The 23,679-nt window shown below is 39.4% G+C and overlaps 2 protein-coding genes across 11 annotated transcripts in view; one reads left to right on the top strand and one right to left on the bottom strand.

The window, feature by feature from the left end:
• LOC138183091 (protein FAM8A1) overlaps positions 1–23,679 on the bottom strand; it is a 34,752-nt gene that overhangs the window by 842 nt on the left and 10,231 nt on the right. The window contains exons 1-4 of one of the 5 annotated variants that reach the window (XM_069119650.1): positions 1,637–1,762; positions 637–881; positions 388–534; positions 24–144 (exon numbers count right to left, since the gene is read on the bottom strand). In XM_069119650.1, the coding sequence (XP_068975751.1) occupies positions 24–144; positions 388–534; positions 637–838 (470 nt within the window). In that variant the 5' untranslated portion in view covers positions 839–881; positions 1,637–1,762. Of the gene's footprint in view, positions 1–23; positions 145–387; positions 535–636; positions 882–1,033; positions 1,245–1,636; positions 1,763–23,679 lie in introns of those variants that run through there. The other 4 variants (XM_069119652.1, XM_069119651.1, XM_069119649.1 and 1 more) reach the window with 4 other exon arrangements.
• Positions 1,818–23,679, top strand: part of krz (beta-arrestin protein kurtz) — a 28,135-nt gene continuing 6,273 nt past the window's right edge. The window contains exons 1-6 of one of the 6 annotated variants that reach the window (XM_069119646.1): positions 15,393–15,838; positions 16,607–16,786; positions 17,102–17,315; positions 17,694–18,066; positions 18,586–18,879; positions 21,841–21,984. In XM_069119646.1, coding sequence (XP_068975747.1) covers positions 17,183–17,315; positions 17,694–18,066; positions 18,586–18,879; positions 21,841–21,984 — 944 coding nt within the window. In that variant the 5' untranslated portion in view covers positions 15,393–15,838; positions 16,607–16,786; positions 17,102–17,182. Of the gene's footprint in view, positions 2,036–15,337; positions 15,839–16,606; positions 16,787–17,101; positions 17,316–17,693; positions 18,067–18,585; positions 18,880–19,914; positions 20,053–21,840; positions 21,985–23,679 lie in introns of those variants that run through there. The other 5 variants (XM_069119644.1, XM_069119643.1, XM_069119641.1 and 2 more) reach the window with 5 other exon arrangements.

Raw genomic sequence — 23,679 nt, 5'->3', positions numbered from 1 at the left:
AGAAAAGGATTAATCATACATACATGAAATCAAAAACATCAATAGCAATGAAAGTAATGGAAAACTTCAAAAGAAACAACATTATTGTATCTATAAATTCTGCTGCAAATCTCTTCCATATTGGAGGTATACGGTATTCAAATCCTGAAAAAATCGTTTTCTTAAATCTTAATGGAAAAGATAATCATGACATTAGATGATACAGATGAAAATGTATGTTTCAAAAATACTGCATTATGCGTAGCTATTTAAAGACACATAAATCAGCCAAACATTTTGAAAACAATTATACAAAATGCAGTACTTTTGTAATAAAAGCACATATAGTACTAGCTGAACCTCTGTTGGAATGTGATGGACACAGGAGATATCGTTATGACCTTCTACCTTCAGCTCCAGGAGGCTGGAACGGAGGTCCTACATAATCTTGCGGCCTTCTTTGTCTGAGTGGATCGTTTTCCTGGCCATTCGCGTCAACAATTAACCTATGTGTATTTGCTACATTTGATACTTGTGATGAGAATGATGGTACACCTATAATTATTCTATTTTATAGAATAATTTTGCTACATTTAGAATTCATAGTAACTTGTAAATTACATGCTTCATGAGATGACAGCAATGTGACAATCTTACCAGATGATGGGTTTATTATTTGTCCAGACATTAAATAATATGGAAACATTGCAGCCATGCTTTGCCAAGCATAGGCTTCATGTAACCATTTTTCTAATTTTTTAAAATATTCCGAACGTTCTTCGGCAGCTATCATTCGTAGTTGGTCTTTATTTTCGCTGGATTTATCCTCTTTTGTATCTTCATTTTTGTCATCTGCCATATTGCTGTTTCGTAAAATCGTATCAAATAGAAATATTATCAACCTGCTCGAAGGAATAGTTTTGTTTTAAGATTATATAGTATGGTCCAAGTCGGTTTGTTTAAAATAACAAATAATAATGCTCGGTAATTATCAGTAAGAATAATTTATATTCACGCGAAATATTAATTTTCGCACGCAAAATAGCAGACTAACATAAAAATAGTGAAAAGTCAGTCCACAATATTAACAATAAATAGGTGAAACAATCATACGCCTACTTTACACGTAATTCTTGCTCTTTACATTGGAGAATGATAGTCTCGAATAAAATTTTGCGTATTTACTTAAAGCTGACGTGTATAATAACAAATAGATGATCATTGATTTTTTAAAAATTCACTAGTAATGTCATAAAAATGTTATCGTAACAATATTACATGATCCTTAATGTATTTTCTTCTTAAATTTAACGCTCAAAGAATTGTTAAAAAATTGTTATTGACAAACATTTATCTCCTCCAATTGAATTCATCAACACGTTATAACTAAATAAAAATGCAAGTCGTATAAATGCTACTATAAGATGCTTTGTATATGAATCAAAATGAAAGGTTATTATAAATACGTAAAACGCATACAATTGTGACCTATTAAAACATTTCATTTATAAAAATGCATCTTTAAGGAAACAACTGAACTGAACAAGTTACAAAATCGAGCATAATCTATGTAAGAGAATCCTAATAAACGCAATACTTTTATTCGATGAATATAAATTATACAGAAAATTCGTATAGAAAAAGATAATATGAACACCTTGATCACGAGAAGCCGGAGAAACGAAACGTAGGAAATGAAAAGTACCGAATAGAAATAAAATGTTACTACTCGCTGGCAGAACTGAATTGCGGGAACTAAAAACTCTAGTATGCTTCCCAAACCAGGTGGCAGTGTGCGGTAGTTCGCATTGCGGCGCTAGCTTCTCAGGGCATGACGTACTCGAAGCATTCGTACAGTAATCACGGTCAGAGAACGTTTCTGACGACTCGACTCTTTCAGTATTTCACGTTTACGAAATAAATAAGAGCGTAACGGATAGGTGTCGTGAAGCAGTGTGTCGTGCTGATTAGCTGTGTTCAATTATAAGCGTTAAGAGTGACAGTTTGATCTTGTCTTGAACAGGGTGTGGGCCACGACGCCAGAAGAAACATTTAGGTAAGATCATCTTAACTTTGATCGTGTAATAACATTTTCCTTGTTTATATTACCGAGCATTTAACCGGAAGGTAATATATACGTAAGATAACTAACAATTTTTCGAAAAACACGGTATTTTTCGTAGAAAAATCGAGTTACGGTGATTCCTCAGTCACGCGTCAATTCGATGGAATGTCGCGCTAGAATTCTGAGAATATAAGCGGTGAGTTACAATGAAAAATCGAATCTCCCTCTTTCACCGACGCTGTAAACAATTACTTAAACGCGGCACACATTTCCCATTGTCTTGAAAACCCGTATTTGACCATTGTTAGCATATTATTCATCAATGAAGTGTATCGATGAGTTAGACTAGCGTGTGAAGATCGAAAATTCGATTTAGTTCCAATTCCAAAGCAGAGGTTAAGTTATAGTTGAAAATAACCTCTCAAATATACACCTTTATCAAATACTCTAACATGAAACATACGCGATGCTCCAAATCGGAACACGCAGCGTAGAATAACCGCAGAGAATATTAAAAAGCATAAGTTCGATTGAAATTATATGATTACGAAAAGCAATTCGTGATCCACGTGCTGTGCGAGTTGCGTGCGTGTGCTCTAGCGAGGAATAAAAAAAACCGTTGGTAAACGAGGCCGACAAACATCTAGATACACGCGTGATGTTACGTCAATATTTCAAGACAAATCGGCCGAATAAGATTTAACCGGCAATGTTGCGGATCACTTAAATCCCCTCTCGCGGGTTAGAATAAATGCAGTTTTCCATCGATCCGTTTTTAGTAGATACTCTATGGCTATATCTCGTGGGAATCTTCTTGATACCTATTATGGAAACGCGTTGCTCTTGATGGAGTGTCCCGCGTTACAAAAAAGGAGTAGAGAAAAAAGGGAAAAGAAACGATTGAGGAAAGGAAAGATACGAAACGATATATGAAAAAAACGTTGGTTGATTTAGTAGGATGCGTACGAATAAAAGATAAAGCTTCCCCCAAATCACGCATGAGGTGAACGGCCGCAGGCATACTGAATCTCATTCACTCGTCGTAAGCACCTTTACGTTTTCGGAACCGGTTGCGTCGAATTTATGGGAAAATGGCCGAGCACCGTGGGAGCCTGTACGTCTTGTGCGGCTTTTCTCAGTCTGCTATCGCTCGTTCTTTTAATCTGAGCCGGTCGAACGCGGACAACGTCGCGGCATACTGCATCGCATACTAATTTCGCGGCGTCCCGGTCAAATTAAATGCGCTTCTACACGCGACACGTTTCCGGTTCCGCCGACATTTCGACAGCTCTGCCAGTGTCATTAAAAACTATTGTCGGTAAAACTAAGGTTTCTGCTTTATTCTTTTAACAAATGTATCTCTTTATATTTTGAAAGTAAACACACGAACTTCGATTGCATTTACTTAAATTCCGTTAATACGCTAAGTGTAGTTATTTCTTATACCTTCCTGTCTTTTCCGAATTATCGATCGATGAAAATCGGCGATTTTTCGCCGTTTAATCAATGTGTTTCTCGATAACCACTGTTTCCGTTGATTGAGTTCTCTGGCATAGGGGAAGCTCACGATAACACAAATTGCCCTACTCGATCGTGCAATAACGCCAGCGGCTTGCGGCAACATTCCAAATCTCCTAATCCACTGTATACGGAAACATAACTAAATGTGGTGACTCAATTAAAAATTGTAAACGAAAAAGGAGATGTAACATAAAATTTTGTTATCATAGATGTGCGCAAAGTAATAGCACTGCATAAATTTATACATTACTACGTATAAAGATAAATACTTTATCATTGATCATGCAATCCGTGTCATAAAGCTGATACAACCAGAGGTTTGAGATAAAATATTTCCTTTCCTTTTGCTGCTGTATTTGATTCGTATTTTAATATCTTTTCTATAAATGAATTTCGAGTTTAATCACGCGGCTTTAATTTTTCGAACGTTATCGGTCGCGACAATATATTTTCCACCACATTGCCGGTGAAACTGCAGTTATTTGTGATCATCGATTATTAATAATCGTCACGGAGAAACAATGACGGTTTCCATTCTACCAGTGCAATCGAATCGTAAATTAATATTTCCATAGTTTCATACAATTTACAGACAGACGTTGTTTTTCACCGACCTAATATAAGTAATCTGTCCGCGTGTAATTTATTCGCGTCGATTATAAATCGGTAGATTGCAAATGTATCCCCGAGGAAAGCTTAACCCCTGAGGAGTCGGATATACGCGAGTTGCTGCGCGCCAATTTTAATGGAACTTTGTAAAGCACAGATACAGAATCGAAAGATATCTGACGAACGTTCAATTGTTTCCATAATACTCGATGAATTTTGCTTCTCACGGAATTTTGCTTCTCCGTTGAATTCCTGGTTGCAACCGTGTCTCGGCAGAAGGCTTTCAGCCACATAGTTTCTCGTTCCTTATAACAAAGGGAAGCAACGCCACAGACGGTCTTTTCTCTCGTCGAAATTCCAAGGATTCCGTTCTCGATTTTCAGCCGTCGCATTCCCGCCAATTTCGCCACTGTACAGAGACTCGCCTCCGCAATTCGATTCACGCAAAAGTATCGCGGATCGTCCGTTGTGATCGATGCACGATTGCTATCGGGAACAATGGGTTTGCATTCGTGGACTTCCGCCAGAGTGAAACGCACACGCCCAACGATTTACAATGGCCAGGCAATGGGGTTTCGAATCGAACGCTCTCGCGTAGAACCGGTGAAGTGACGAATTTAAAAATCCTTTTTATCGCGTGCATGGAATTTCGACGACCAGTTTAGGATACCCGCATGAAACTAAGCGATCGATGGTCTAATTAATTAGCGAAAATGTGATTCTGGTTAGTTCTGCAAGAGTGGTTTCGTGTCGTGGATGGGTTAATTAGATCCTATCTACGGGAAATTCTAAAGAACGAACAGACCTAAGGTTATAAGAGACCTGACTGTTCTTCTCTTTATTCTCCATTTCGAAAACTCTATGCCGCGACCGCATCGTTGATATTCTAAGTGCATGCCAACTACAAGATTCACAGGCAAGTAAACAATATGTGTTTACGAGTGAAAAATACACTATCGATCAGATTTGATACCTACGTTGCATTTGGAATTGACACAAAGTTCTGTTTTTTTATAGCATTAAAGCATCAAAACGTAAAGAAAACTGTGTGATGTTTAATGCGTCGAAAGTGAAGCTTCTCTGTCGATGACTAGAGTAATTTCGCTAACGGCGTCGTTCTATAAACTGATTTCCACTGAAATTCCGTGCGTGTGAATAGCGGCACAGATGAGCTCTTCGTCCTTTCCACGAATAGAGCCGGATGAAATCTGGTTTCAAGGCGTGGAAACTCCAATTTTTGCCTAGTTGCGCAGAAAATGTCATCGGCAGGTTCAATGGAAACGAGATCATCTATTTTAGTATAGCAATATCCCAACTTATTTCTGTAGGATTGTTTTATTACGAAGATTGAACGACAGTGTGGCTTTTTCGAGAGCATAAAACGCGCAATTAACTCGCTGACATATTACAGAATGTTAGAAGAAACATATAAAATGACGATATCGACAAGATAAGAGTATCAATTTTAAAAAAGAAACAGATAAAACATCGATATTTCACCCATACGCAGATGTTTTTTCGTTTTACGAAATAGCAGAGAGGTATTTTTTTCTGATCTTTGCGATCATCATTCTAAACATCGCGCGGAAAATTTGCATTTTAACGCATGTAACGATAATTCCTGAATTATAGTTCCTCAGTATCCTCTAACATTTGTCCAGTATTCGTGGAAAGCCTTGCAAAATATTCCTAAGTTTTACGCAGTATGCGTGATATAATATCGTCTTATGGTCAGTCGATCCTCTGTTTGTTTTAGAAACAAATATATCGCGATACGTAATGTATCGATTAAGTAAATGGAACAGATAACAAACTCAGCTTTGTACCGTGATATAACGCAAGAACATCGTGAACAGATCTGTAATTACAGCGGTAATGAAGCATGTCTTAAAATGCACTGTGACTGATCAAAATAATAATTCGAGTCTCCTTCGATTAGCGTGATCAATGAAGCGCATTAAACATTACGTAAACTATGATAAATTAGATTTATAGTGCCGTGACTATGTTTGAAATTCTGTAGAAAATTTCGAAGTTCAAAGTTCGCTAACGTCACGTTTTGATAAGAAAATTCCGATTCCGCGAATAAAATAAAGAAAGACGGAGCTGGTAATCCGGACTTTCCGACGAATCAACATCCTATTTCTGAATCAATCGTCGCAATCTTCGCGTCGGAATGAATTTACGATATCCGCAAACGAGATAAAGTTTTCATTTTAAAAACGATCAAGCCTGATTAACAGACAGCTGCTTTTTATTCCGAGTGACCGACATTTCTGAAATACCAATCAATCAACGTGAATCATACGCTTCACGATGCAGATCGGCATTCTAGTGCCGGTGAAACAGTATCTGGAAATCGACGTGCATCTCGAAGGATGCACGGGTCGACGATTACGCATACAATGGACTTTCGATCCTATTGTGCGATTTCCTCAGTTCATCATCGATCACTGATAGAGATGGTAGAGACGTAGCAAGAAGTGTATTTAGTAAAGAGCAACAGAGATATTATTTCGTTGATGTATTTCAATTCCGAAACGTTAGTTCGACGGAAAAAAGTTTGAACACTTGACGATCTATGATGAAAATTAATGGTAAAAAGAAGCGAGAGAATGGGAGCGACATTTGAAATTGCTGATACCAATGGCGAAAATACAGTCTGTGAAATAAAACTTCTTGTAAAGCGTGGTTAGTTACACCAAGGGGTAGATGCTCTCTAGAAAAGAGTTCCGCTTTACAGACAGCTTCGTCAGTTAGCGCATACCGATCAATATCCGAAACAATCTCGAGTACTTAATCACGTACTCGATATATTACGATATTCGGCGATAGAAACAACGAGAGATAACATAAATAAGATGAACAATATCCTAATTACAAGACACTTTTCTTCAAGATTAGTTCGTTCAACGTTCAAATTAATTAACTCGTCTTATCGAATAGTGTGATCATCAACGTATGGCCGGATTAAATTCGCACATAACTATTCTAGCTAATGTTTGTTCTGCCTGGAAGATGATGATGATCGTGTAGAAACACGCGTGCGCGCGAAATACCACGGAACATCGTAATCTACGGCAAATAAAACTAGGCGTTCTGTTATCGTGCTACGATTCGAAGATGTTTGACTCGAAATAAAATTTATTCATTGGTTGTGCAAAGTTCCACGATATCTATGGTTATCTATTTCGACGGTAACGCTGAGACTGATCACGATTGCGAATTACGAATTGCTTATTCAGCGCGAATCTCGTATTGAGAAATTGATCGACTTTCCTAGGGTTGTTCCGTCGTTCTGAGATCCGCTCGACATTTATTCACGTTAAAAGATTTCTTGTAATTCGGTCCATAGATCGAGAATGGCAAATTGTTTATTGATTTTCTATTTTCTAATTACTTTATATGATTTTTATGGCAAATATACTAATAGAAATCACGCGATATACGACGAAAATCTGCCAGGTATTTTGTGGAATTTATCGGCGTTGTTAAATCACCATTTAATAACGAGTATCGTAACATGGTATTTATAGAAATAACTATCTTTTCCTTTAGGATTGTAATGTTAGTTCTGATGCAAAGATAATCTATGCAATAGCAAGACACCTCATTGAACGTATTGCCATTCTATTTTCCTAATTGAAAGGGCTATAGAGCTGCAGTGTAATATCTTTTCGATTGCTTTGCGTTCCGCTTCATTATTTGCATTGCCACGCGTCTATCCGCAGAAATTCATTAAAAAGATTCACGTACCTACATAAACGCAAAACGTGTGAAGTCACAGCTGGAAGGAGAGTTCGTCATTTATCGTTATTAATTGAATCTATTTGCATGTCCGTTTCACGGAACCAGCCCCGCCATTAATTTCCGGAACGTTTGCATAGCCCTTCCAGAGATTTTACTTCTTCGATATCATTGTACAAGCTATGTGCTATAGACTTATAATAAACGCGGATAAAGTAAAAGTGATTTGTGACAAATTTTAATTTATCCTGTTGATGTAATTTGTAAAATGCCTGAGGAGTGGAACGAAAAGTCCAAAGTTACGAGCAATATTCCTCAAATATTACGTTGTTCTTCGCTTGACGTCGTAAAGTTTTAATGAAAAATCCAAGGGAAACGGGCCACGTGATTCGAGGCAAACGACTAAGGGTGACTCCCCATACGGCTGTGAATTCCAAAGGAAAGAAGTGATCCTACTATCATTTCGTTTTACGACGACTTTTCTTCATTACCCTGGTTCGAATTCGTAGTACGAGGGTTTAAGGGCTAGTTTCGGGACTTGTATGAGAAAAGGTGATCAAGCAAACGTTTCGTTTCATCCCTTCGTAATTAAACTTCTATGGAGATAATACACTGCTAAGAGATAAAAACATTAAAGGAGGGATAAACGGGTGAACTTTCTCTTTGAAGAAAATAAGTTGAGGACAAGCAAACTTCTTTCAGTAAAGAAGGGAAGCTTATTGAATCTTTCTGAATCTTGAGACTTTCTGTCTCACTTATAACCTCGTTTCTATACGTCTCTTTAAACCACGCCAAAAGTTGAATTGAAAGTTTCTTACGCTTTACATGTGGTTATTGAGCATTTAATGAAAAGACATAATTTTTTGATATGAGAAAGAAAGAAAAGTGAAAGTTTTGTGAACCGACGAAATAAGAGGTGAAACGATCGTAGGTTTTGAGCGCTCCCTCGTGTTTTTCTATTCCTTCAGGCGTGAACGAGCTGGCAGCATAATTCCATCTTAATTAATTGCACTGCCTTTCACGAGCCCCATCCGGTACTGACGAACCTTCCGGTCAGATTGACGATCGCCTTTCGGTCTACTGACTCCTTGAATAAAGCACGCCGGGCACGGAAACAGGTGGTAAGCTGACAGAGGATGATGAACGGTACGCAACCGAGTGTAGCTGAAGCAACCGCGCGAAAACTTCATCTGAAATCTGGCAAAAATGTGAAACACCATACCTGTCGGCTGTTGCTCTTCTGATGTGACATGTAGCGATAAAAAGCACTCTGTTACGCTCCTTAAATGTACGGAAATTTTATGATGAAAGAAAACGCAGCAAGAATCGTTACAGTTCTACCCAAGAAAAACATATTGACGATAAGAAAAATTAAAATGAAAATGTACAAAAATTACAGACGAGGTGAATCTCTTCTTTCGTTTTCAATTGAAAACAACGAACAAGCTCAATGAAATTTAATGAAGCATTAAGATGAAAAAGGATGTGTCAGTAGGATAACACCTGCAACGTGACGTGTTGCATTTTTATTCGCTCGAGTTTTTCCAGCGATGTAAGATGGGAAAAACCATTCGTGACTTGTGCGCTTATTTGCAATGTAAAATTCATCGGTGTGTCGGTTGCAGCAAGCGCAGGGAAATTATTTGTTAAATATTGTGATTTTTCATACGTTCCGGTGAAACGTGATTCCTCCACGAATCGTTGGCATAAACCCCGTTGCAGGAAGGACCGGGTCGCGACTTTCGATCGCGGAATTTGCTGTTTCTCTCTTCCAGACAGCCACGAGCTCGCATCAATTAACCCAGTTTCTTTTTCACGCCAGCAACGATGCTGCTTCTGCGCGAAATACCGCTACCAGATCGAAATTGTCGATGTTGAAATTTTAAAGAGAGACTGGTCGACGAATTCGATGATAGAAAAAGTAAGTTTGTCTTTGTTCCACGTAAATATTCGATGTTAGACAGACTTACTTACGACAGCTTAAGTCCGACGTGAGGTAACACGTTCAGACAAACTATCTAGCATAGTTACCAGAAAACGTCACCTTTCCCATATCGTGACAAGAATCTTAGCATGGAGATCTGTTACAAACTTTGGGATGCATGGTATTGTATCGATATACGCACTAACAAGAAGTTCAACTATATATCAGAACCGTAGTAAATCTTTGGAATAAGTCTCGAATTTCAATGAAGTTAAAGCTTACCTGATAGAACGAATTCCTAAATTAAAGCAGAAAGTAACGATAACGATTGATACATCCACTCTACATAAAAGTTCCTCGTTCAATAATATTTGAATCAAGATTGAAGAATACTTCGTATGACTATAATTAAAATATCGAATTCTCAGATTCTCAGGATTCTATGAAATCGCTTGTAAAGACTTAACAGCGAGTGTACCTTATTAAAAAGAATAATCTACGATAATAATCGATTATATTTTGGTAAATGTAAATAAAAAAACAGTACAATTAATTTTGCGAAGATTAAACAACGACGTTGTCCGAGAAAATTAATTGAACCTAGTCACGTGAATCTGGTGCCTTTACCGAGTGAATACTACCATTACGTTGGAAATTATAAAAGTTTCTCAAGGAAAAACAAGCTAACTGCACGGTGTTCTCCACGCGAACATGATGGCGGGTGGAAATTTTAATAGACGACCGAAAATAACCATGCATAACGAACCGGTATTCCAGTCGCGGCGTGTTTAACGTTCAAAACTGCTGTTAAGATTCCTGGAAGCATTCCCGATGTCGGTATAACGAGCATACTTCTTTCTGCGTCACGGTGAAAAGCGACGCGTGAAAAGTATAAATGGTGAATGCTGCTCAAGAAACGTTTCTTTTTTTATCTTTCTGAATCGAGCGGAGAAAGGTATTGGTCACTTTCGATATCCGTGAGAACGACATTCGCACGAACGGCTACGCGATTCCGCGATCGTTCGAAGGCGAATTTCTGTGTCACGATCACGAGTAATCCGGATACGCGTGCACAGGTCTGATACATTCCTCAGTCATCGAATACCTACTAATTCAAGGCCGGTCGGTTCGCAGAGCCAGAGGTCCTTGATCGGTTTTGCAATGATCGCACGTATCCGTGAAAGCAAATTTGCGCACTGGATGCTTTTTCACGGGTACCATTATATCTATAGATTCATTTATGATGATTTTCTTGCGATACTTAGCCTTATATTATTCTACGAATTGAATTGCAAAAACTTCAAAACACGAGCATGCCATTTGATAAAAGGTACGTGGTATCAGAAAAAATCCACAAGCATCTTCTTCTCAATCTAGCCTAACGTTACACACCCTAAACGTCCAATAAAAGTTGCTGACCTTAGTCGTTCAATCGATCCAGTGATAGCTTGCAACCTTGCACACCGTCAAGTAACTTATGCTGGTTATCAGGCGTATGCAAACAAATTTCCAATAAAGAAAGTTTCTATCTGGTTTTCTGCGAGTCTCGAGCTGATATACAACAATAAAAAAAGGGGTGACGAAGAATTAAAACCTCTATATGGAAATCATTTTGCTGTGAACAGTGACCTGTTGACCTGACCACCAAAGTGCGGCAATGCACTGCGTTTCTTTCGTGTAAACTGTGCATTGCTAACCTTTAGAACACGGTAAAGTTGTGTGGAATTCGTCGCAGCAATTGGGGCGTATTATTGAGAATTGACAAGGAGAGTTATTGCGTTGGTGGAAGCAGCGATAAGTTGATGTCACGCGAGGATATTCAAAACGATTAAAAAGAGAATTCAGACTAGAATTCAGTTACTTTTATATTTCTTTTAATAAAACCGCTAGAAATGTGTACTCGTTTCATTCGTGAGAACGTTAAATTGCAATGGATGAAAAATATACATAGGTATCATCTGGATCGTATAAAACCAACCAGTTTCAAAAGTTAGTTTTCGTTAGTATCATTGCGTTATCTCACGTTATCGGTTTCTAACGATTAATTTAAGCACGGCAGATGACAAATTACCGAGCAGATAAATAGTATAAATAACAGTAACCAACGTAGGACGGCGTGTAAGATTAAACGAGGTGAGAATAACAAGATGTTAAGAAACAAAGTATTATGCAACAATGTATAATTTTTTCGCAACGCCAATCGTAATAAATAAGGAATTTAAATGTGTGTCTTAACAAACGAGCAGCTGAATCTTATTAATGAATAAGCATTGACGTTGAAACGATGCGATGCATTAACCTTCCTTAATTATTTTCAAGATTGTTTCGTAGTACATTGCTGAATATTTTTAGAAACATAGTCGTTTCTAATCATCGATCGAATTGATACGTATTATTGAATGAAACAGATAATATAATACTTGCGTTATTGCCTCACGTTACAACGTAATAAATCGTTTGTATGCTGGAAGAAGCCAAACAGTGTCATTCTCGAGTATAGGTAGATACGTATAGGTAGTTAGCTGAAGTTCAAGTAACCTATAAAAAGTTGCGTTTATAATTAATAACATGCTCGTTTACCTTGACCCGCGAAGATTGGAAACGCGGCTGAATAAATCGTTTATGATTTTGAGGACCCATAAAAACAATCATTCTTCTTTTTCTTTTTTTTTTTTTTTCTTTTTATGCTCGATTCATCATCGACACAAATAACAGTTGTGTTTACACGGTACGTTGCACGGAAATTGCACGTTCAAATATTGATAGTATGAAAATTGATTAAAATACGCGGAAATAATAAAGTTTGGTATAGACTAAAGCTGTTTGGTTAGATGCGTTTACATGGCCTTTAGATATTTAATTACTGCAGATCAGTCGGCGCAGTATCGATCCAATGCTCAGACGCCCTCCCTGACAATTTCAAATTTCTCGTTCAGCGAGATAAACGAACGTGAAAATAAAACAGTATATGTGGCCAAATGACAAAGATCTGAGAGCTACGAATACCAAACATCGTGGACGTTTTGGTCGAAATGTATTTATTCTTTATGGAAATGTATAAACATCGTAGTTTTTAGTGAATGTTTTGCGTGTTTCGTTGTTAGAAATACAATTAGGTAATTTTCGATTTAACTAGCCGTGGAATTTGTAAACTTGTCCGTCGAAGCTTTAATAAAGTTATCTAGTCTGCCTCGTAACGCTTAGCAAGTTGCTGCGCTTGCCACGCAGTTTAAACGACCACGTCCCGCCCTTTGTGTATCGTCGCATAGGTACATGCAAATACGCATGCATGTTCCTCATAATAACTAATAAATTCTGCAATTTAGTATGCCGGGACGTCTATTACCTCTTTGCGCCCTCGTTCGGTGCACGTGCACACAGTATCATCGTGATCGTGATGCAAATTTGCGGCGTCAAAGCGAAGGAAAAACTTTTAGACGAAAAATTGCGATGTTAACGCGTAATTTTCCTGTTTTTTTTTTTTTTTTTTTTTCGAAGCGCGCGCGATGCGCTCGTATCTTTTCAATTCGTTCACGTTACGCTTCGATAAATAGCTCGCTGCTAATTGTGACGCATCTGCCAACAGAATTTGTTACATCAAACACAACAAAGGAGACAGCGATTTAATGTAACTCGGCGCGGTGTAATTAAATTCTAGAGGTTCGGACAACTTTTGTCCTGAAAAAATCTCGCCTCTGATAATTCTGCAAACCTTTTACAATCACAGCGAAGAATGGAGATAAGGAAGAGATTACAGAAATTATTCAAACGATAGTCGCGAACTCGATCACACTTTCACGAATGATTTCGTCTCAGGGATTGTAGAATAGGATGCTGATAGAAATATGTTTCGAGCGTTCCCACGTGAAGCGTGCTCAAGTTGATTACTTCGGTGGCTCGGTCACGTTTACAAGTTCGTTTCAGGTATGATGAATTTATGCTCGTGACGTAATTAGTATGAACTCGTACGAGCGTGTCATTCGAAAATGACACTTGGCCCGCTGGATTTCCATCATTTATGCGGATTGAGCCAACGCAATTACGTGATTACAACATGCGAAATTGGTTACAGTTAAGTGACGTACCAAAATTGTAGACGGACGTGTATCGCAAATCGGAAAAAGGTTCCATTACGGTTGTAATGCGTTCCGAAAAATATAAATATGTACGCGTACAGCGTCTGTACGTTCTACCGTCAAATTTACAACTTGCTTTTCAGCTTGATTTATGTTTGAAAGCAACCAACTATTTTTAAGTTCGAGTCCAAGCACATCTCGCGTGGAAATCGCGATTAAGAATAGAAAATTCATTTTGTCGGTCGCGTAAAGACCAGTTCACGAATTCTCTTTTGTTTCTGTTCGACAGTAACCTCTATCGATTTTATATCGATTAAAAGAACACCGTTCTGCCTTTTCGGGAAATACTTCAAAAATCTGTCCGTTCGTGGAGGGTCCAAACGTTTCAAAGGCTTTTAAAGGAAAATATTTTTTTCAGAATGGAAATGGAACGTTGAACCATGGCGAAATTGATTTTGCCTCGATTGGTAATCGAGTGAAACTGATGGCTTATCGGTTTTGTTGGTTTTCCAGCGCCAGCGACGTTCACGTTTTTCCGCTCGGCACTAATCTCGTTTCTGTCGCGAGCTCCAGTTGCTCGTCTATTGAATTGTGCAGCGACCTTAAAGAAGAAGAGATTCTCCTCTCTGTCACCTTTACCGAGATTTTACGAAATCTTAACGTTTCATTTGAATTTTCCTATAATTTACAAGCTTTTGATGCACGATCAAACAAACTAAAACAATTGAATTGTCTCGTATCAGTAAGGCGAGTATACGATGAATAACACAAATGAAATCATTTTATCCTTCGAAACGCGATCAGCTCTAGACGTCAGGACGTCGTCAGTTGAAAAGCACAATTCTGAAGGTTTGGTTATCGATGTTTAACAGCTACGTTCCATTTTCTGACGTCTGTTGCGTCAGAAACACGTAACGTGTATACGGTCAGTCCTTTGCATCGGTCACGTGCTATAGAATGTGTTTGAATCAACGGTCGTTTAATCCTGCCTAGTCTTAAATTTATCATGCGATTGTACCGTAATAATCTTCCGTCGAGTGGCTGGAAAGCTGAAACGTATGCACCGCGTTCGTCGCAAATTCTTGATTCCCGTATTAATTCGTTTTCATTCCCGATCTACGTAATATTTCTATTCTGTTTGTATTTTATACGTCTAACGGTTCGCCAAAGAACTGAAATTACGAATACCATCATATTACTATATCTCCTTCGAATATTATTCCGTTATTAAACTTCCCACGTTACGACATAAGAAAGAGCTGGAATGGTAATGAAATACCAAACAGCGTTGGAATAACGATTTCTGTTTCCTGGAAAAGCGAATATTCATCGTTGCGACTTACGACAGCATCCTTACGTGGATCGTAACAGTCACGGACTCTATTCTCTATATGCTGGCATGCACCAACGAGCACAGATCGTTCTTTAGATCGCGTTAAGAATTACACGAGCGTCGATTGAAATTGACATCCATTTGTCAAGGCCCGTCTAGTCTGTGCTCGACACTCACCAGGATTGCAGGGCTCGTTACTGAAAAGCTACTATTCTAGCGATCTTGGTGCTTGATCCATTTCTCCGTTTACTATGAAACCCGCGAACAGTGAACAGTGGTGCTTTAGAAAATAAAGCGGCCGATCGTCATTGCGCGAACGCAAGTCATGTTAGTGAGTTATACGAGAATCAAAATATTTGATAGCAGGTTCGTGGAACGTGAAATCAGCTAAAGCGAGTAGCCGACAATCGAATTATTCGATGATTTCAACGGAGTGTTCATTCTAAAAAAACGACTAGTCAGTCGCGTTCTCGCGATTAGATTATTGTTTATCGCGCTGGCGTAGCGAGTTCTTGTCGGATAAAAGAAGAATCGTGAAAACACCTGCGTAGAAAATAAGCACCGTACCACCAAATATGGCAAAGGTGAAGACACCTATTTTTACGAGCACGTTCTGCGAGCTAATGCACGCACGAATCATTAATTACGATAAGCGCCATTGTTTAATATTATCATCGCGTCGATTTATCATGCCAATTCATCGGATCTTTCTTCGAATCGAATCGCGATACTTTCCAAAGTTCATTGTTAACTGAGCTTGAAACTTCAAAATATCTCGTCATTGACAGTCACGATCACGTCTTTCGGATTATCGGTCGGTTGTTTAGCGCGTCTTTCAACGCTACCGACAATGCTGTTACTCAAGACTTTTCAGACTTAAAATCCTCCTTAGACTATTCTAGACGAGTTTGTTAAGCTTCTTAAATCTATAGCAAGAGCTCGCGGAAACTTCGAAAGTTGCCAATTGTCTATATCGATAATGTCTCAACGAATTCGAACCGTCACGTCGAATCGCTTAGCGATTTGCCAAGAAAGAAGAATCAAAATTTTGTCTCAGGCATAATGAAAGTAGTGCCAAAAGTTTGTCAATTCGTCGAAGATTCGCTGGGCGAGAAGGTATCGTGATTTTGGCCGGTTCTTCGTCAAGAAGAACAAACAAAATACATCATCTATATTCTCTTTTGATAGCAACTGCTTTTTTAACTTTCTTCTTCCCTCTTCGCCTTTCTCTTTCTCCTCTATCTCTGGCCGTTTTCTTTGACGATGGCTCGATCAAAGAGCTGTTTTACGCGCGCATACGTGCGCCATTCTCAAAGAACGATGACGAACGTCCTTTTTGGCGTGCATTACAGTATGCACTGGCTTTGTCGATTCACAATGCGTGCGAGTTGCGTGTTGAAGCACAGGGGAATGTCAGTGCCGTACAAGAGCACCGAGACTTGAAAACGACGGCTATACTTCTGAAAATTTGCCAGCACCGAGTTCTCGTTCCTAGAGAACGATAAGAGATATTGGGATGCAAGTTTACGAAGGTTAGAACGACTTTCGCAATTATAAAATAGATCGTGATTGGTGGGCAAACAATAGTACTCGTAAATAGATCGAGGATGTTGGATTGTAAATGTTAGGCAAGCGTGAAAAATGTTAGTTTTAGCATTTTAAAGGATAGTACTTTGGTCCTACTCTATATTTGAAAAATTCGCGTCAAACTTTTTACGAGTCGAAGAAACGTAAAATTTATAATTCCGACTTGGAGCAATTTCTTCCCAGTCGATGCTACAGAATATCCTATGATCTAATGCTTTTGAGATTTTTTTATCCTTAATGTTCGATTGTTTCATTTGCAGTGGGATAGTTCGGAATCCGAGTATTCGGAGTCTGAGGAGTCAAATGAGTTAGGGGCCATCGTAAGCCCCGATACCTGCGCTATGGACACTGTGGACAGTACCAGCAAGCGGCAAGCTACTCGTGTCTTCAAGAAGTCCAGCGTCAACGGAAAGATCGCGGTATACCTTGGGAAAAGAGATTTCGTCGATCACATAACTCACGTCGATCCTATCGGTAAGGCACAGAGACCCTTGTTGAGCTGTAAGGTTTCAAAGCACTTAGATTGTTTCTTCTTCGTACCTGATTGCCATCATTAGCCATCTACCTGTTGAGTCACTAAAGCGATCGATGTTCTTTCTCCCTCGAACATGAAACATTGTCTCAAGTAGAGAAACATCGGTATGTTTAGCGTATTGTTCTATCTCTTTAACGTTGATCCAATTATTCGAGTGTAGCTATTTGCAGCTATTTGACAGTGAAACATCGTTAACATAGCTTGAAAGGCTGCTAACGGCGAAGATTGGAAAATTCGATTTACTTAAACGACCAGTTAATCTTGAACGTCAAGGCCACTTAAGCCTGTGCTCATCGATCGCTGTTCGATCGTTACAGACGGGGTCGTGCTGATTGACCCAGACTACGTGAAGGATCGCAAGGTCTTTGGCCATGTTCTAGCCGCGTTCAAGTACGGCAGGGAGGATCTAGACGTTCTAGGATTGACGTTTCGCAAAGACCTCTATTTAGACGCTGAACAAATCTATCCGGTGGTACCTGGTGCCAAGCAGAGAAAGCTGACACGGTTGCAGGAGAAGCTGATTAAGAAATTAGGAAGCAACGCATATCCGTTTTACTTCGAACTTCCACCTCATTGTCCTGCATCAGTGACGCTGCAACCAGCACCCTGCGAAACTGGAAAACCATGCGGCGTCGACTACGAATTAAAAGCATTCGTAGGTGAGACGCTGGACGACAAACCGCAGAAACGGTACGAGCCTCGATTATCGCGATCGTCAGGAGAACGTTTACGGCCACGCGATTTCTCTACCCTCGCTTCTAAATCGATTTTTAGCCGACATGGGACTGACCGTCGACGTGCTCGTTTCTTTTATCCCTTTTGCGGTGGAACGTTTCAACAGACACGAATATCATGTAAATACGTTTCGCAATGTATTATCTGTGGCTGCTTTCTTACGATGAAGATAGATATACGCGCCTTTTCAAAGAAATTGATTCATTGTTAAAGAGATGTATCGTAGTTAGTTTTATACGACAAAGAAGCGAGATCTTTTCTCAGTTTTATATCAATTCAATCGAAGTATCGTTTAATCTTTCAACTGACTCAAAGGAAAATAGTAAACTAGTAAATAACCATACAGATCTTGTCACCTCGTATAACAGAATTTTCGAAATCTCGTTATTTATTGTACGACTCGAGCCGCAGAGTATCGCAGCGTGGGTTAACGGTTTGCAAGCCGGTTGACAGCAATGAATCATCATGTTGTAGAAGCTCGGTGCGACTGGCTATACGGAAGATTATGTACGCGCCGTCGAAACAAGGCGAACAACCTTCCGTCGAGGTGAGCAAAGAGTTCGTTATGTCGCCGAACAAGCTTCACTTGGAGGCGTCACTGGACAAGGAGTTATACCATCACGGTGAGAATATTGCCGTGAACGTGCATATAGCAAATAGCAGCAACCGGACGGTGAAAAGGATCAAAGTGTCCGTGAGGCAATTCGCGGACATTTGTCTGTTTTCCACCGCGCAGTACAAGTGCACGGTCGCCGAGGCAGAGAGCGAGTGAGTATCATTCATTGCACGCCATTCTTCTCCATGAACATGCGTCAGAACGCGAAACATACTCGCTGTGAAAGTATGGCAACAAATGGATCCGTATGCAACGTTACGACGCAAAGTTGAGACGCAAATTGTAAATACGTTTGCACTGATAGTCGTATTGTTTGCCAACTGATGAAACATTCTCGTTATTATATGGTGACATGGCCATTCATAGGAGAAATTTTGGTCATAACTTCGAGATTTATTTTGCTGCGAGAATTACAATTTACGTTCCCATGTTTACGGTGATTATTGTTAGAATTCTCGAATAAAACTATTTATTGCCTAGCTTTCACAACAATTCCCCGAAGCGCCTGTTAGCGCGAAGACCACGTAATCGCAATAGTTGAATAAATTTCTGTTGACGTTAGACGAAACTAAGTCTCGTGTTTGGTCACGATTGACGTCGATAGACTGCTCGAAGACGTTTTATGTTTCGAGCTGTTCGATGTCCTTAAATAGCAACCAGCTGGTCTGTATACCACCGCGTCGTAGTCACTGCGAAATTTACGAGTAACACATTCTGCGGCGTGACCAGGCACGAGCTACTCAAGATCTATCGACGCAGATGCAGGAAGATATAAATTACACTGCGTTCGGATAAATTTCAATGGTACGCGCGAATTTATGTCGCATGTGATAGTTCGTATCAACGATGCCTTGTACTGGTTTCTGCACGTCCCTTATCGGAGAAATACGAATTTCCAGTCCAATTGTATCCATCGTAAAATAAATCTCAAAATACAAGATTTCTCACTTACTAATTACGATAGAGCTACAAAAATTGACTCGGACGTTCGTCTTTCTTCGAAAATGATCGATAGCAGAATTGGAGGTACAACTTTCGGTAAAAATAAAAGAAAGGAGAGATGCACTGCACAAGACTGTTTCGATTAATATTAACGATAGGTGTGTACTTATACGTAGCGAAACGCGATAAATGTCGAAAGGAATTGTAACATGACGAAACGGAAAATAAAATGATTGCACTGGCAGTATAGGGGTATCGCCAGGATTCACTCTGAGCAAGGTCTTTTCTCTAAAACCAACGCTTGCTGACAACAAAGACAAGCGAGGTCTTGCTCTAGACGGCCAACTTAAGCACGAGGACACCAATCTCGCATCTAGTACAATGTGAGTGTTCAAACATCGGCCGGCAACAATTTTCCTCCGAAGCGAACGTTCGCGGCTGAAGACTGGAAACGGGCCAAATAATTCTGGAAAACTTTCGCGAATAGCTTGCCTGAGATTTGCTTTAAAGTTTGGGATCGATTGCGGGGATCGCGTGTTATCGGTTAAAAAAGTAATAAATAGTCTGGAATATTAAATATTTTTCGTGGCTGGTTTCTAACTTTAAAGCGGGTGTATTTCTGTATTATGTTACACGTTCCTCGGTAATCGATACTCGAGATAATTTGTCAGTAAATGAACAAGCTGTTTCAGGCCTTAACTTTTAATTATTTAAACAGCAGATACGCGATAATAAAGTAATTATATACGCATCGGAATATATTTAATTTGCGTCAAAGCCTGTTTGCAGTCTTCGCGGACGATCATATCGTTAAAAATCGAAGTAAGATATTGTATGGGAATACTATTTCAAAGTGGAATGCCAGTATTTTCCTTCGTGGCCTTTTTGCTGGGGACTTTTTATGAATATGGAATTCCATCGGTGGTGGTCTATTTTGCTGTACAGGGGACACGTTCCTCTTTCTCCGTTTCTCTATCTCTCTAACCCTTTCCTAACCTTTCGTTTTTACTTTATTTTCTGTTATCTCCACGTCTGTGTCTTTCCACAAATAATACGTTGATCGATCGAAATACCCATTCTTTCTTTCTTTCTTTCTTTCTTTCTTGCTCTTCTTTTCTCCCCTGTATATCCATGTAGTCTGTATTGCAGTGTGACGCACAAGCTGAAGTTTCGCGTTTCATACACACAGAAAAATATATTCATTCGCGAGTATAGTCAAAATCGTCACAGTCCGCGTGTCACGTAGCTTATTATCGTTGCCCTGTCTCTGTCGAGATTGAAGTATCGCTTGCCTCTCGTGACCGAGCTTTCAAATTATGGAATCTTTCGCTATATCGAAGCTCGAGGGTAGCAGTTCTATATCGTTCTGATGGTGCTACACGTCACTGGAGAGTCACCGAGAGTCGCTTTTGCGATATTGAAGTACATCTCCGTGTCGCGCACATAGTCGCTGTTTTGTTCGAACTTCTCCTATTTCCGATCTTTTCGAACTACTGCTTGTCCTCATATTATTTACGAGTTTCGTTGGCTTTTGTCGAATAAGAAAAATAGAATCTGTGTTATAAGTTTTGTAAGGGTTCGTCGGTATTTCTCAAAGCTCAGTTTCAAAGCCACGTCTGCGACCAAAAGAGAGAGGATTGGTAGGCAGCTTGTTCGTGTGTCTCGAGCAAACGTCAGGCTCGATGTAATCAAATTTAAATATCAAATGCAATTATTTGCACGTCACGATTCCAATCAACCAAATAGGAAAGAATGTAATTCATACATTATTTCCATCGAATGTTTAGCAATTTGCCATCGATTATATTTGGACGGATTAAATAATGATAATTCTTTCCGTACTCTTGAAGCTACACACCTAAATCAACACGTCGAATTTTATCTGATTACCAATCGTGTATCGATCTAGATATGTACGATCGAGTCGACGATTTCAACGAGGATGTCAACGCCTAATTGCTGCTCGCGAGCAGTTTGAGAAACAAGTCAGTGTCGCATTCTTTGACAAAGCGTCGCAAGACAAACGAGAAACGCGTACACTCAAAGTACCTCGCAGAAACCAATTTCGCGCACGGTTATCAGCGAATTTTTTACTCCGGAATTTCGATTGATCCGGATATATTAGGCTTCGTGGCACGTTTACCTTCACTCTTCTGCTACATGTTTATCAGGGAGGGGTGCCTAGTGGGGCCAGGTTTCACGCTGAGCAAAGTGTTCTCTCTGAAACCGCTTCTCGCCAACAACAAAGATAAATGGGGGCTTGCCCTCGATGGCCAGATCAAAGACGAGGACACCAATCTGGCGTCCAGCACCCTGTAAGAAAACTGCTGCTTGTCCATGGACAACACATGCCTGAATATATACGTATATATATACAGGACTGCTCAAAAGTTTGGGTGACGAGCTACTTCAATTTTCTGCATTCTTATTTCGTAATTCCAAGATTATACTTTAAACGTCGTTTCATCATTTTAAGCAGCATTGCGTAGTTCTATGTACTTCTGCTTAAGATATTTAGTTCGTTTCATCGGATACTGTCGTATTCTCCTTCATTTAAGTCTATCCTTTGACAATGCCAATCTACCCAAGCTTTTGATCGGTACTGATTGTACGTGCCTCTGTTTCTCTCTCTTTTTCTCTCTCTTTCTCTTTCTCTCTCTTTTTCTATCTCTATGAGCATCATGAAGGACTGATCACGCGTGCAATCACGACTTCTCTATTCACAAAGCTGCCTATGCCCAGAATCATGAATACGCGCCGACGTGTTTCGGTATTTTTATATTTTATTGAAGGAATAAAGATTTTTCGTTTAATTTAAGGCACACAAAATGGAAAAGTTACGTTTTATCCTCGGACTACCATTCGCATCATTCAGCTTTCAACGGCAAGCATTAAAAGGCTTGGATCCTTTCCCTTTTGTCTTTTTATGTTTCAGACGCGATGAGAACCTTAAATTGAACAGCTGGGCTGCGTTTTATCTGTCTCATTTTACCTTTCCCTTTGAAGCTCGCTTCACAAGACTCGTGTAGCATTCGTGGCTCGAGCTTGCCGGTTCTTAGTATAAACCGTGTTTATTATTTGTAAACCAGCGTTCCGTAAGCATTGCAGTTAGTTAGTTAGCCCCATCAGTGTCTTACAGCTGTCATCACTGATTGGCGATTAATCCCTGACGGAGTTGGTGAATGATAGTTTTTCAAATCGATAGAACCATTTACATATATAGTTTACAATTCTTCGTTGTTCAGATAATTTGATTTTCTACCAGCGACCAAACTTCCAGCACCCACGCGCTTTCACGAGATGAATCATACGCGATAAAATACGGGACTTCGAATTATCGTTACGGAAAAGAAAAGGCGAGATAGTATCCTTTTCTTTCCGACTTTCTGCTATCTCCGATCATGTTTCTTTCGATATCGGTTCACTGAAAATAATTGGAAGCTCAACAACTTTCAAATTAGGACAAAATATTGCCATGTTATATATACGAGATTTTACGATTCTCCTATCGAGCTTGCATCGTGTTGGTTCGCCAATACTTTCAATCATTCTGTACGTTATGTTTTGCTCGATCGAAAATAGCGATGCGTTGCCTACTCGCTTTCATCATATACGCGCGCGTCTTCCGCTCCCGGGTTATATATTCAGAAACGAAACGTACGTTTTTCTTTCGTATTCCGGATTGATCCGATCGCGTTTCACCCTCCTTCGCTTCACATAAAATCTACTATCGTCTTGTAGAGCCTCTAACTTTCTTTTCATAAAAACGCTGTAATTATACCTCGCGTTCCTCGCTTTGAACGAAACGGAATAAAATTCTCGCTTCGTTACAAAATACACGCGCGAGACTCCCATTAGTTTCGAAACTCGACAGCAGACATTTTTGCGTGATTTTAATTGCAGAAGCGTACGAAAAAAAATTTCATCTGGAAAATATTTTGCTTCGTTGAAAAATTAAAAACTATTTAACGTACTTCGCACTCGACTTTTGATATTGCAACTTAACGAAA

Source organism: Bombus flavifrons, chromosome 9 (assembly GCF_040668555.2).
Source record: "Bombus flavifrons isolate JBK064 chromosome 9, iyBomFlav1_principal, whole genome shotgun sequence".
Lineage (NCBI taxonomy): Eukaryota > Metazoa > Arthropoda > Insecta > Hymenoptera > Apidae > Bombus > Bombus flavifrons.
Note: the sequence above shows the minus strand (reverse complement) of the source record. Positions and strands in the feature narration are given on the sequence as shown.